The sequence below is a fragment of the Salmo salar genome, chromosome 01 (assembly GCF_965601325.2).
Source record: "Salmo salar chromosome 01, fSalSal1, whole genome shotgun sequence".
Classification (NCBI taxonomy): domain Eukaryota; kingdom Metazoa; phylum Chordata; class Actinopteri; order Salmoniformes; family Salmonidae; genus Salmo; species Salmo salar.
In genome coordinates, this window is record NC_138291.1 from 86809364 (window position 1) to 86825835 (window position 16472).

The 16472-nt window shown below is 39.6% G+C and overlaps 1 protein-coding gene across 4 annotated transcripts in view; it reads right to left on the bottom strand.

The window, feature by feature from the left end:
* LOC106611671 (calcium-activated potassium channel subunit alpha-1a) overlaps positions 1-16472 on the bottom strand; it is a 226511-nt gene that overhangs the window by 34308 nt on the left and 175731 nt on the right. For all 4 annotated transcript variants that reach the window (XM_082977652.1, XM_045723530.2, XM_045723527.2 and 1 more), the window contains exon 19: positions 2184-2216. In XM_082977652.1, coding sequence (XP_082833778.1) covers positions 2184-2216 — 33 coding nt within the window. The remainder of the gene's footprint in view (positions 1-2183; positions 2217-16472) is intronic.

Below are 16472 nucleotides of genomic sequence, written 5' to 3' on the forward strand. Positions count from 1 at the left end.
ATTTACTTTGATATTCATAATAAACATGAATGAATCAACAGCAGGGCTTTCAGGTGTTACTTGGATTGTTGAACTATAAGAACAACGGCATGACAACGGACATTTACAACCAGTGTCTAAAAAGGAAAAATAGCATAATGCTGAATGAGGATGAGCTAAATGTAGTTAATCACAATAAATCTAATAAATCAACTATTTTAATCCCTAATCAAAGCTGTTTATTTGTTTATTTACTTATCTAATTTCCTAGTGTTTAAAATAGACAAAAATTGTAAATATGACTCAAATCTAACAATACCATCAGGAGGAAGAAAGATATTTCCACCTCGCCCAAAGCTAGCTGGGAGCAGAAGCCAGTGAAGCCAGGGTGTAGAGATGATTATTTAACTGGTCAGCTGTCTAATACATTACCGTCCCAGCCCCAAACCTCCTGCATTCATCTGTCCCACATCAAATCCACACAGCTTTACAGCAGGGACAACACATTGTGGCAGATGTGCTGGCTATCTAGGACCAATGATGTTCAGTGCATTCTGAAAGTCTGAATACTTATGTAAGTATGGTATCTGTTTTTTATTTGTAATAAATTTGCTAACATTTGTAAAAACCTGTTTTTGCTTTGGAATTATGGGGTATTGTGTTTAGATTGATGAGGATGTTAAATACATTTTAGGATAAGGATGTAACGTAACAAAATATGGAAAACGTGAAGGGGTCGGAATACTTTCCGAATGCACTGTAAAATATTTGCCCTGGATTGCTGATTCTATGTATTGGCCATTGAGAGGCTTTGAAGACACCAGTCGGTATTCACACTACCCAGTAGGAGCAGTCCTCCAGAGGACATTAATAATGTAATTCTACAGTATTTTAATTAAATGTTTCAAGGATTTACATGTATTTAAATATTTGTGTTGTTGTAGTGGGGACAGTAATATTAGTCACCTCAAAATTATACTTTAAGGAAAAGGTTTTTATATTTTTGAATTTTTGTTGTTTAGCTCACATAACATAATTGAAAGTATGCATTAAGCTGTCTGTAATAGAATGCACATATATTCAAAAATTAATATAGTCATTAATAACTTCTATAGCTTCCAAAATAACATTTCTATAGCTTCCTAAAAATGTTTAACAATGGTGGGGGACTGCTATGATGGAGGCACAGTGGTTTCAACACAGCGCCCCCTATCAGTCATCTAGTGAATGTATAAATCATTGTCTAGGGCCCTCAACTCTGTAGATGGTCTATAGTAATATTTTCTCACTGCACTATACCCCTCCTAAATAATGTAGAAGATTATGTGTTCTCATTGTCAACCCCCCCCCCCCCCCCAAATGAAAACAATTGATCCAATAGCTATTTCCAAGTTCTCTTGAAATTCTCCAGACATAAGTGTTATCTGAGAACTAGAGTGCTATACTCTACAGTCCAGTGAACTCCAGAGATACCTTAGAGCCGTAGCACCATCTACTGCTCAAATTACAACTAATACTTAATGAAACATATAGTATTGGAATATAAAACTGAAAAACAGGTATCGGTCTGTATTTTCCAACCCAAAATATTTTTAAATCAATAAATAAAGTGATACAATAAAATGTCATCATGAGAGTTATACAGTTAATTTGCCTCATGTACCATGTTAGGCTTACTGTACAGCCATGTTTTTATCACAGGGCAACATCAGACAGACACTAGCCCCCCTCCCAAAGATACACAACCCAGTCCAGAGGGACATAATACATAGTCGCTTTATCAACGTCAGTGTTTGAGGATGTGGGATTACTGAGCAGTGAAACGCAGAAGTGACTGACAAGCAGGGTTGAGGTAAATTAATTTTTGTATTTGTTTTAATCTTTATTTGACTAGTAGTTAAAAATACATTTTTATTTATATTTAATGCACTCAATCTAGGAAGTAAACTGGAATTCCAATTCCAATTTTTCTCCCATTAGAAAAATAACCATTAAGGAAAACTGGAATTGGAATTTAAGTGTACTTCCTGAATTAATGAAATTAATTGAAATGGAATTGACCCCAACCCTACTGACGAGCAAACAGGAAAATATGAGGTAGACACAGTCAGAAGGATGGAGGCAGGGAATGGACAGGGGACTGGGAGGAGGGGGGTTAATGACTTAAGAAACAAATAAAAACATAAATTGAAATCAAAACTTACTTGATTTGATATATCCGTTATAGTTATTTTTTGCTGAGAAAAATGCAGATACAATGAGAGGTTACAGGGTTGTTGCAATGAGAGCAAATGATATAGGATAATAATACAGGTTATAACTGAAGGCTGCAATGTTGGTTAGAAAGCCGCTGTTGGGTTAAATCTCTTTAAGACACTACTGAACTGTGGTGTGCCTTGAAGACCATATAGACAAAGCAATGGAAAAAAGAAACAAATATTAAGAAAAGAAGAATGTTTCAATGATTTGCGGTGATGCCGTCAGCAAGCTGAAATTATGAATGGTTAACTTAAAATGATAAACCTTATTCTTACAGCGCAACGTAGTTGTAGTTACTGCAAATACAGTACAGCATACATCGATGACAGAGGCCTATAGCAGAATGGTCTACATCTACAAAGGAAAGATTTTCCCTACTCCCCTTGAAAAATAAATGGGATATCCCCGGTTCCACAGGATTGCCTGGGAACATCTGGATGCATGGAAGTTACTTTCTGTGAGTCAGTGATTCGGCTTTTGGACCCAGAGAAAGTACATGTTCATAAATACATTACGCATTGAATCCCGATCCCTGTATAGTACAATATAAAGGTCAGGCTTTGGGCTAAAGGCAGGACTGTGACAGGACATGTTCAACCAGGGAGCATGCTGGTCCTGGCATCTGTCGTCTGCGATCGGCCGGCACAGGACTAAGAGACTAGCATCTGTCCCCCAGCGAGGGGGGGGGGGGGGGGGGTGGGAGGGAGCGAGAAATGGGGAGAGAGGGAGAGAAGAGAGGGAGAGGAAGGGAGAGAGAGAGGGCCCTGGGCGAGGAGAGAGAGAGATGGGGAGAAAGGAAGGGAAGAGAGGGAGAGGAAAGGAGAGAGAGGAGGAGAGAGGGGGCAGTGGGGGGATGGGGAGAGAGAGCGAGAGATGGGGAGAGAAGAGAGTGAGAGGAAGGGAGAGAGACAGGGGGAGAGAGGGTGCTCTGGGTTGCCTAGTGGTTAGGAACTGTCACCCTGAGTTTCATGACAACCGGTAGCACTCCAAAAAAAAAGAAAATGCAAACATAATTTCCATGTCAGCCCGCGTAAGTCCCTGCCCTCAGCATATCGCACACCGTGTAGACAGCGACTCTGGAGCATTCTCTGCTATCTTATCCATGCAGCCAGACTACAGCTAGTCAGCTGGTCACATCCACAACAGCCCTGGAAGACATGATGCAGCTGGAGGCGAGAGGATAGCCCCAGAGATGTAACTATGTGCTGTAGATCTGCTTTTGATCAAAAGACGTTTGCTTAAACAAATTTGGACTGACTTAATATATCAAAGTAACATGTAACAACACATTGCATATTCTGCTCTTCTCAGGACTTATTTTCCCCCGACACAAACAACAACATGCACTAGTGTCGGGTGATGATGTCATGCGCCGACACCTCAGAGAGATATAAAGGAACAAAGCTCCCTTGGCTCCATGTCAGTGTCCCTGTCTGTAGGGGCTTGTTTCTTGGCAAGCTGGGTTGTGTGTCTTACAGCCCCGGCTCTTAAAGCATCTAAATGATGAGTGATCCAGGTCACTAGTAAATGTACCCCATTGTGAAACCCTTCAACAACGTCCAAATAATAAAGGCAAGGAGAATTGGTTTAGTCCACCCAAAATATCTAAATATTAGCAGAAATATAGTATTTTGTCAATAAACTCAGCTTATTCAAATGTAAGAGATGTACTGTAACCAACTAAAAACCTTTCATAATTCAATAAAATAATGATACATCATTTCATACCCATCTTGAAAGAATCCATATAAATTATACATTTTTAAAACAACAACAATAAAGCCGTAAATGATCTGACGCTAAAGTAAAACTAAAATACTAACTATGAAGAAACAGCACAACACACGCTAGACTAACATAGCATGCTCTAGAAGACAACTACCATCTTCACTAGTAGCAGGACAAAGACACTACACAATACCTAAAATCATAACACGAATATCCAACAACATCAACAATCACACCAGTAGCTAACAAAACTGCCATATTTAAACTATTGATTATTTTTTAAACCACACAGAAAACACACGAGCCAGACTTTGTACCACATGAACATACATACAGTGAACATCACGAACATGGATAACACATGCTGTGTCACGTTGACAACTTACAGGCACTTAAAGTGGTTGAGAAATCATTAAGAGAGACAGGAGAGAGAGGGAAGCCACGCTGCTGAAGGGTGTCCTTCGTGCTACTATCATGATGCACATTGGCTGACATGCAAGAGCAGTCACACTCTGAATGGCCGCAATCAAAACAACATGCCAGCATCATTCTCTTGTAGACGGACATCTTGGCTACAGTCATGGGACGGTAGGGTGGTTGGTTTGTTGGTTGGTTGGATGGCAGGATGAGAGGAGGAGAGGAAAGGCAGCAGGTTAATGGCAACGCAAGGTTATTCTGTACCTAGGGAGGAGGATGGGGCTGGGGGATACTTGGGAAGGGAGTAGCTGGGGAGTCAGACCCTAACTACCACGTCACTGGCTGGTACTACTATTCTATCATCTAAAACTGACCAATGTAGCTAAATCCTATTGTGGGCTTTAGTTTGAAAACATTCATTGATGCTAACTTGTGTTCTTATGCACATAAAATTAGGATCTTCAGTCAGTAGCTATCTTCTGAGACTTGTGGATGTAAATATCAAAGGGTCAATGATGACACTCAAGGTCATGGATGATAGATGTCCTGAGGTGAAATACACTGTACTCAATACTAGCATATAAAAGGTGAGTGGATGGGTTACTGTATTCATTGTGTAGTGTATCACAGTTATACACAGTTATAGTATCACAGTTACACCAAAGGTATATCACATGATATAGTATGCAGCCTAAAGGTTTAAATAAAACAGTTTGCTGGTTTTGTGATGAACATGAACTGTAAGCATTTGACAACCCAAGCAAAGCAGGACTGTGGAATCTCAATGTCATGCCAAAGGCTATAACGCTACAGTATATCTTTGTCATCTTGACATAGATCCTCAGAAAAGTTCACATGATGTAGCCACTGGATGAGATGTTAGCCACATACAGTACAGTACACACGTAAGAGGATGGGACTGGGTACTGGTTGAGCCTGCATGGGAAAGAATTGTGTTCACTTTGTTGGATTCGTAAGAAGTGAAGGTGTAGTGACTTTTGGGTAGAAAAAATGGCACCTTCAGATTTCAAATTGTGCTGTGTTGTAACAATTACTAGTTTATAGAGTTTGGAGGACATCTGGTGGTTAGTTACAGTAGAACTGCTTCTTTTTCTACAGAAGTCAAATACATTTTACATTTACATTTTAGTCATTTAGCAGACGCTCTTATCCAGAGCGACTTACAGTAGTGAATGCATACATTTAATTTCATGCATAATCACGTAAATACCACACTCTAAAAAAAGGTTATTGAGGGGGGTTCTTTGTCAGGTGTGAGGGTGATAAGTGTAACATTTTTTTTTTGCATTTCAGGATGGTTGGTTGTGTGATGGTTGTGAAGTACCATCCTGTTCTTTCCCCCTCCAACATGAATGCCTTTATGCCATGAAGTACTACACTGTTAAAAAGTTCCTCTAATTTTTATTCATTCTGGGGTTTTTCTTTATTTTTACTATTTTCTACATTGTAGAATAATAGTGAAGACATCAAAACTATGAAATAACATATGGAATCATGTAGTAACCAAAAAAAGAGTTAAACAAATCAAAATATATTTTATATTTGAGATTCTTCAAAGTAGCCACCCTTTGACTTGATGACAGCTTTGCACAATCTTGGCATTCTCTCAACCAGCTTCATGAGATTCATTTCAATTAGCAGATGCGCCTTGTTAAAAGTTAATTTGTGGAATTTATTTCCTTCTTAATGTGTTTCAGCCAATCAGTTGTGTTGTGTCAAGGTAGGGGTGGTATACAGAAGATAGCCCTATTCGATAAAATACCAAGTCCATATTATGGCAAGAACAGCTCAAATAAGCTAAGACAAATGACAGTCCATCATTACTTTAAGACATGAAGGTCAGTCAATACAGGAACATTTCAAGAAATGTGAAAGTTTCTTCAAGTGCAGTCGCAAAAAACAAACATCAAGCCCTATGATGAAACTGGCTCTCATGAGGACCGCCACAGGAAAGGAAGACCAAGAGATACCTCTGCTGCAGAGGATAAGTTCATTAGAGTTAACTGCACTTCAGATTGCAGCCCAAATAAATGCTTCACAGATTTCAAGTAACAGACATCTCAACATCAACAGTTCAGAGGAGACTGCGTGAATCAGGCCTTCATGGTCGAATTGCTGCAAAGAAAACACTGCTGAAAGACACCAATAAGAAGAAGCGACTTGCTTAGACAAAGGAACACGAGCAATGGACATTAGACCGGTGGAAATCTGTCCTTTGGTCTGATGAGTCCAAATTAGAGATTTCTGATTCCAACCGCCGTGTCTTTGTGAGACGCAGAGTAGGTGAACGGATGATCTATGCATGTGTGGTTCCCACCGTGAAGCATGGAGGAGGAGGTGTAATTGTGTGGGGAGGCTTTTGTGGTGACACTGTCTGTGATTTATTTAGAATTCAAGGCACACTTAACCAGCATGGCTACCACAGCATTCTGCAGAAATACGCCATCCAATCTGGTTCGCGCTTATTGAGACTATCATTTGTTTTTCAACAGGACAATGACCCAAAACACACCTCCAGGCTGTGTAAGGGCTATTTGATCAAGAAGGAGAGTGATAGAGTGCTGCATCAGATGACCTGGCCTCCACAATTAACCGACCTCAACCCAATTGAGATGGTTGGGATGAGTTGGACCACAGAGTGAAGGAAAAGCAGCCAACAAGTGCTCAGTATATGTGGGAACTCCTTCAAGATAGTTGGAAAAGCATTCCTCATGAAGCTGGTTGAGAGAGTGACTGCCCGCCTGGTTCACCAACTACTTCTCTGACAGAGTTCAGTGTGTCAAATCGGAAGGCCTGTTGTCCAGCCCTCTGGCAGTCTCTATGGGGGTGCCACAGGGTTCAATCGTCGGAACGACTCTTTTCTCTGTATACATCAATGATGTCGCTCTTGCTGCTGGTGATTCTCTGATACACCTCTACGCAGACGACACCATTCTGTATACTTCTGGCCCTTCTTTGGACACTGTGTTAACTAACCTCCAGACGAGCTTTAATGCCATACAACTCTCCTTCCGTGGCCTCCAACTGCTCTTAAATGCAAGCAAAACTAAATGCTTGCTCTTCAACCGATCGCTGCCCACCCCTACCCACCCGTCCAGCATAACTACTCTGGACGGTTCTGACTTAGAATATGTGGACAACTACAAATACCTAGGTGTCTGGATAGACTATAAACTCTCCTTCCAGACTCACATTAAGCATCTCTAATCCAAAATTAAATCTAGAATCGCTTCCTAATTCGCAACAAAGCAACAAAGCATCCTTCACTCATGCTGCCAAACATACCCTAGTAAAGCTGACTATCCTACCGTGACTTCGGCGATGTCATTTACAAAATAGCCTCCAACACTCTACTCAGCAAACTGGATGCAGTCTATCACAGTGCCATCCGTTTTGTCACCAAAGCCCCATATACTACCCACCACTGCGACCTGTATGCTCTCGTTGGCTGGCCCTCGCCAAACCCACTGGCTCCAGGTCATCTATAAGTCATTGCTAGGTAAAGCCCCGCCTTATCTCAGCTCACTGGTCACCATTTGCTCCTTTGCACCCCAGTACCACTACTTGCACACTCATCTTCTGCACATCTATCACCCCAGTGTTTAATTTGCCATACTGAAATAATTTCGCCACTATGGCCTATTTATTGCCTCACCCCCCTTATCCTACCTCATTTGCACACACTGTAAATAGACTTTCTCTATTGTATTATTGACTGTATGTTTGTTTATTCCATGTGTAACTCTGTGTTGTTGTTTGTGTGGAACTGTTTTGCTTTATCTAGGCCAGGTCACTTGTTCTCAACTAGAGTGTTTAAAGCTGTCATCAAGGTAAGGGTGGCTACTTTGAAGAATCTAATATATTAAATATATTTTGATTTGGTTTAACACTTTTTTGGTTACTACATGATTCCATATGTGCTATTTCATAATGCTGATGTCTTCACTATTATTCTGCAATGTAGAAAATAGCACAAAAAAAGAAAAGCCCTTGAATGAGTAGGTGTGTCCAAACTTTTGACTAGTACTGTAACTGTCAACCAGCTGTCAGTAACTTACTGTACTTAACCTGGACTTTCCTGATTACAAGATAGCGTAATATTAGTTGACATCTGCTAAGCACTTGGGACCTCACCTGGCAGCAAACAGACCTTCCTGCCACGCCATCAGGTCAGTGAGAGTGACAGAGATCAGCCAAAGTAAGTTCCTGTGAATTTTACAATAACTACTTGAAGCAGGCTGACAGTAAATTATTGAAAAATAAACATGAACTACAGTACCTGGTGACCAACTGCCATTAAGTTACTGGAAAATGCACAGTAACCTTAACCCTTATGGAAAAAACACATGAATTTAACATGTGAACACGTGACCCTTTGTGATCACTTGTGATTTACTGTGAAGTTAATATGATAACGTGATAGCATGTGACAACATGTGATAACATAAAACTACACATGACAACATGTGAGAACATGATCTCATATGAAATTAATGTGAAATAAATGTGACAACATTGGGATGCAAAATTTCAACATGTGAGAACATGAAACTACAAGTGACAACATGTGAGCACATGTGAAAACATGATCATGTGAATTTGTTTTTACAACATGGGGATGCAACATTTCAACAAGTGATACCATAAACTACATGTGACAACATTTGAGCACATGTGAAAGCCTATATGTCAAATGCCATTTAGAATACTTTAAAAGGCATTATCGACATTCATTAAATTTAAACAGTCATGGTCCCCTGCAGCTTTTGTCTAGTTGCCAGTTTGTTTCAGGGATGACCCCAAGGACATTTACATTACATTTACATTACATTTAAGTCATTTAGCAGACGCTCTTATCCAGAGCGACTTACAAATAGGACGCTTTTAGGATGTTCTCAGAATGTTGTGTTATGGTCTCCTATAGGTTTTTGTCTAAAATACGGTAAATCTAAAACTAGTTACTGTATTTTACAGCTAAATTAAGGTGTTATGTTAAAGGACAGTATACTGCAGAGATTGGCTATATATTTATTGCCAATAATACTTTTCAGCATGTTGCCTAAAGTTGCAGTACAAATAAAGTAAACATGCACAACAACTTAAGTGTTATTTCTATAAAATGACAGTATGCTGCTATATTCTGATTTCAATTACTGTAAAATCTTGTATAATTTTGTACTGTGAACACAATTGGGAAAAGCTGCCCAGAATCAAGTAAATAATTGTACAATTATCAACACCAGCGTAACATCAACATAAAACTATGCAGGGCTTAAGGACACTACAGTATACATTTGGGGATTTTAACTTGCAACCTCTTGATAGGGAGTGCATTGATGTTTCGGCAGTGCCAGCAGGGTCATACTCATTACTTGGAACATATTTTTATTACATTTTTTATTTAACTAGGCAAGTCAGTTAAGAACAAATTATTATTTACGATGACCTACATATATTAACACACTCAAAAAATAAGGGTATGGTTAAGGTACAGTGTTGTTCCTTGGCGTACAAAAAAAGTCAAAGGTATACATATAAACTCACATGGTACAGTTTATATTTTGAATATAAGGTACAATCATTATTACACTTTGAAATATAGGTGGGGGCAGAGATGGGCAGTATTTCTGTTACATGTATTTGAAGTATGTATTGCTGAACTATACTCCAATGTATTTTGTAACAACATACTTTTGAGTGCTGTAATTTGTATTTTGAAAATATAAAATACTTGTCTATACCATTTTTTTTATAGTGGTTCACCATTTTGTGGCCACCTTTCACCCTGCATTGGTATCAGATTTCTGATGGCACTATGGTGGGATAAGACTGTCTGCTACATGAACTAAATATGTGTGTATGTAAACACTTACAATTGCAAAGCATGCTAAGTATTATTCTAATGAGCACCGCCACAAAACAAGGTTCGGTCGAGAAGGGATACAGCTTTTGTCAAAATTGACTTTTCGTAGCAGGTTTTGTAAAATTTATGCAGCAGTTTAATTGAATTAATGTAGCAGGTTAGGATAATTAGGTTAAACTGTATCCCATCTAGACATTACCCCAAAATAAGGCCAATAATAATAATAATACCTAGTGTGCTTTGCAATTCATTTTGGTTCATTTTCACATACATTTACATTTTGTAATTTAGCAGACACTCCTATCCAGAGTGACTTACAGTCAGTGCATTCAACTAAGGTAGATAAACAACAACATATCATATCAAGTAAAACGTTTCTGTAACCGTTACTGAGAATGCTGTTGCTGTACGGCCCTTCTACTTGTAAATGTATTTTTGCATTTTAAAATACAAACTACATGTATTTCAATAAAATACATTTCAAAATACAAGTATTTTGTAGATTATTTTTGATACATTGATATTTATGGAAGTTTGTAATTGTATTTTGTAATTTTTTACCCATCTCTGTGTGGTGGAAAAGTACTGGTTGGGGCTCATTAGCATATTTGGGGGAGTGGTCAAATGTTGGCCATTAGCTAATTGCCGTTTCCCAATGACTTTAAAGCACCTGAATGCATCCAACTGGTATTTCCAACTTCACAATTGGTAAATTCCCACCTCCCACATGGTTACTAATGCAGTATTATATTGAATATATTGGGTAGAAAAATTTATCATTGTACTAGATTCTCTGCACATGTACCCTTTTTGTACACCAGGGAACAACATTGTACTGTATCCATACATACTTTCATATTTGATAGTGTGTGGAGATATGTTCATTTTAACAAAACCATCTGGTGGCCCTCCAGAGACATTAATGCACTCCAGACCAAAAGGTTGCAAGTTCAAGTGCCGAGAGCATTTATGCACACAGGGCTAGATTCTATAAGATCTGCACTAATGGACACCTGCATAGTGGTTGTTTTGGCAGTGTCAGAGGTGGAACTGCATTAGAGCTGTCAAATCCCCAAGCAGTTCCCGGCCTTATACCTAAAGCAGACATTACAATTGGCTGCACAGAGCTGCATTAAGAGAAATTCCATGCAGCCTTGTTCACAATTTGGAACACCGGACTGTGCTATGTAATCTACAGCTCAATTAGGCTGATAGAATTTTAAAACATTATTTGAGTTTCATTACTTCTATATAGCCTACACTTTCTCATTATGAAATTCTAACATGATTAGGATGGGTGTGGCTTTGTGACAATGACCACATGAGCAGCCACTCACCGATTTGACAGGTCTAATGAGTTACAACTCCAACGCCGCCATATTTATTTTTATTTTATCTTTATTTAACTAGGCAAGTCAGTTAAGAACAAATTCTTACTTACAATGACGGCCTACCCCGGCCAAACCTGGATGACGCTGGGCCAATTGGACTCCCAATCATGGCCGGTTGTGATACAGCCTGGATCACCAATATGCTTGATCTGATTGAATCTAGGCCTTAACCTGTTTGGGATAGGGGGCAGTATTTTCACGGCCAGATAAAAAACGTACCCGATTTAATCTGGTTACTACTCCTGCCCAGAAACGAGAATATGCATATAATTAGTAGATTTGGATAGAAAACACTCTAAAGTTTCTAAAACTGTTTGAATGGTGTCTGTGAGTATAACAGAACTCATATGGCAGGCCAAAACCTGAGAAGATTCCATACAGGAAGTGCCCTGTCTGACAATTTGTTGTCCTTCTAGGGCATCTCTATCGAAAATACAGCATCTCTGCTATAACGTGACATTTTCTAAGGCTTCCATTGGCTCTCAGAAGGCGCCAGAAAGCGGAATGACGTCTCTGCAGTCTCTGGGCGAAAAAAAGCAGGAGTTTTTGTGAGTGGTCAGGCAGGGAACAATGACAGTGGAGTGCGCGTGCACGAGACGACTCCATGTTTTTCTTTCAGTCTATGAATGAATATAACGTCGCCCGGTTGGAATATTATCGCTATTTTACGAGAAAAATTGATTAAAAATTTATTTTAAACAGCGTTTGACATGCTTCAAAGTACGGTAATGGAATATTTTGAATTTTTTTGTCACGAAATGCGCCCGCGCGTCACCTTTCAGATACTGACATGAACGCACGAACAAAATGGAGCTATTTGGATATAACTATGGATTATTTCGAACCAAAACAACATTTGTTGTTGAAGTAGAAGTCCTGGGAGTGCATTCTGATGAAGAACAGCAAAGGTAATCCAATTTTTCTTATAGTAAATGTGAGTTTGGTGAGCACCAAACTTGGTGGGTGTCAAATTAGCTAGCCTGTGATGGCCAAGCTATCTACTCAGAATATTGCAAAATGTGCTTTCGCTGAAAAGCTATTTTTTTAAATCTGACATAGCGATTGCATAAAGGAGTTCTGTATCTATAATTCTTAAAATAATTGTTATGTTTTTTGTAAACGTTTATCGTGAGTAATTTAGTAAATTCACCGGAAGTTTGCGGTGGGTATGCTAGTTCTGAACATCACATGCTAATGTAAAAAGCTGTTTTTTGATATAAATATGAACTTGATTGAACAAAACATGCATGTATTGTATAACATAATGTCCTAGGAGTGTCATCTGATGAAGATCATCAAAGGTTAGTGCTGCATTTAGCTGTGGTGTTGTTTTTTGTGACATATATGCTTGCTTTGAAAATGGCTGTGTGATTTATATTTGGCAGGGTACTCTCCTGACATAATCTAATGTTTTGCTTTCGCTGTAAAGCCTTTTTGAAATCGGATAATGTGGTTAGATTAACGAGAGTCTTGTCTTTAAAATGGCTTAAAATAGTCATATGTTTGAGAAATTGAAGTTATAGCATTTTTAAGGTATTTGTATTTCGCGCCACGCTTTACCATTGGATATTGGTGAGGCGTTCCGCTAGCGGAACGTCTGTCCCTAATTAATGTCAAGTGTCCCTGAGCACTGCTACTTTTTCGTTGGTGTTCGTTGGTCAGATAATCGCAATATTATGGTTGCGTCCAAAGTGTGCTAACGAATGTTGAGGTCAATTCAAAAAGTCAACCAAATTCCAAAATAATTTAAATTAGAATTTCTGTGTACTTCCCGAATACAGTTCGTTGTATAAAGTTCAGCTGAAGAAATACATAAAAAGTTGTTTCCACTATTTTCACCACAACTCCGTAACTGGTAACTTACTATAAAATTACATGATTTTTTATTTTACAGTTTGTGCCAAAAGCACATCTAAACAGGTATCCTATACGTTTAAATGCAATTGCAAGTGAGGAATGGCAAGCTAATTTATGTGAAATCATGTGAAAACGTGTTTTTGGAACACTTCACATGTGAAAACGTGTTTTTGGAACACTTCACATGCCATTTTACATTTGAAAACGTGTTTTTGGAACACGTCACGTGACATTTGAAATCATCTGAAAATGTGTTTTTGGAACATGTCACGTGACATTTCACATGTGAAATCATGTGAAAACCTGTGTTTTTGGAACACTTCACATTTTACATTTAACATTTAAAAACCTGTGTTTTTGGAACACTTCATGTGACATTCTACTTGTGAAAACATGGATTTGGAACAATTCACATGTGACATTTCACATGTATGATCATGTGAAAACCTGTGTTTTCGGAACACTTCATATCTGACATTTTACATTTGAAAACTTCTGTTTTTGGCACACTTCACGTGACATTTCACATGTGAAATCATTTGAAAACCGGTGTTTTCGGAACACGTCACGTGGCATTTAACATGTGAAAATATGTTTTTTGGAACACTTCACTTGTGACATTCCACATGTGAAAATGTGAAAACATGTTTTTGGAACACATCATGTGACATTTCACTGGATTTTTTTTGTTGTTGAACACTTCACATTAGTGATCACATGCAATTTCATGTGTTATTGCTGTTCAGCTAAAGTATGACCCCACCTGGTCGTTGAACAGACAAAATCCGGATTTTAAGTACACTGACCTTTCTGCTGCGCCACAAAGTCTGTAGCATTGCCATACATATTCATTACCTATAATACATCTCTGCACTCATCATTGATTTCATTTACTTACAGTATTTCAGCAATTTGAGGGTTTTCTGTATAGCTGTCTAATGTTGGTGGGGCATATTATTCTGTTTTAATGTCACACCTGAATCACTATGATAAATATAATAGTTTTTCTTTGATTGTATATTTAACAAAGCTGAGATTTAGGCCTAGGAACAGTGGGTTAACTGCCTTGTTCAGGGGCAGAGCAACAGATTTTTACCTTGTCAGCTCGGGGATTCGTTCTTGCAACCTTTCGGTTACTAGTCCAACGCTCTAACCACTAGGCTACCTGCCGCAAGGAACATCATTCTCACATAGGTGTTCCTTTTGTCCAGGTGAGAAAGGGCAGTGTGGAGTGCGATTGAGATTGCGTCATCTGTGGATCTGTTGGGGCGGTATGCGAATTGGAGTGGGTCTAGTGTTTCCGGGAAGATGCTGTTGATGTGAGCCATGACCAGCCTTTCAAAGCACTTCATGGCAACCGATGTGAATGCCACGGGGCAGTAATCATTTAGGCAGGTTACCTTCGTTTCCTTGGGCACGGGGACTATAGTGTTCTGCTTGAAACATGTAGGTATTACAGACTCGTTCAGGGAGAGGTTGAAAATGTCAGTGAAGTCACTTGACAGTTGGTCTGCGCATGCTTTGAGTACACGTCCTGGTAATCCGTCTGGCCCAGCGGGTTTGTGAATGTTGACCTGTTTAAAGGTTTTGCTCACATCGGCTACCGAGAGCGTTATCACACAGTCATCAGGAACAGCTGGTGCTCATGCATGCTTCAGTGTTGCTTGCCTCGAAGCGAGCACAAAAGGCATTTAACTCGTCTGGTAGGCTTGCGTCACTGGGCAGCTCGCATCTGGGTTTCCCTTTGTAATCCGTAATAGTTTTCAAGCCCTGCCACATCCGACGAGCGTCAGAGCCGGTGTAGTAGGATTCAATCTTAATCCTGTATTGACGCTTTGCTTGTTTCATGGTTCGTCTGAGGGCATAGCGGGATTCCTTATAAGTGTCTGGATTAGTCTCCCACTCCTTGAAAGCAGCAGCTCTAGCTTTTAGCTCAATGCGGATGTTGCCTGTAATCCATGGCTTCTGGTTCGGATATGTATGTACAGTCACTGTGGGAACGATGTCGTCGATGCACTTATTGATGAAGCCGATGACTGAGGTGGTGTACTCCTCAATGCCATTGGATGAATCCCGGAACATATTCCAATCTGTGCTAGCAAAACAGTCCTGTAGAGTAGCATCCGCGTCATCTGACCACTTCCGTATTGAGCGAGTCACTGGTACTTCCCGCTTTAGATGTTGCTTGTAAGCAGGAATCAGGAGGATAGAAGTATGGTAAGATTTGCCAAATGGAGGGCAGGGGAGAGCTTTGTATGCGTCTCTGTGTGTGGAGTAAAGGTGGTCTAGGATTTCTTTCCCTCTGGTTGCACATGTGACATGCTGGTAAAAATTTGGCCAAACTGATTTAAGTTTGCCTGCATTAAAGTCCCTGGCCACTAGTAGCGCCGCTTCTGGGTGAGCATTTTCTTCTTTGCTTATGACCTTATAGAGTTGGTTGAGAGCGGTCTTAGTGCCAGCTTCGTTCTGTGGTGGTAAATAGACGGCTACGAATAATATAGATGAGAACTCTCTTTGTAGATAGTGTGGTCTATAGCTTATCATAAGGTACTTCTTTAAGGCTTCTTTAATATTAGACATCGCACACCAGCTGTTATTGACAAATAGACACACACCCTCACCCCTCCTCTTACCAGAGGTAGGGTCTCTGTTCTGCCGGTGCATGGGAAATCCCGCTTGCTCTATATTATCCGTATCGTCGTTCAGCCACATCTCGTAAAACATAAGATGTTACAGTTTTTGATGTCCCATTGGTAGGATAATCTTAATCGTAGGTCATCAATTTTATTTTCCAATGATTGCACGTTAGCAAGAAGAACAGATGACAGTGGGAGTTTACTCACTCACCTACGGACTCTCAGAAAGAGGCGAGGATCTGGGCCTGTTCCAGTGAAAGCAGGGTATCCTTCTCGTCGGACTCGTTAAAGGAAAAAGTTTCTTCCAGTCCGCGGTGAGTA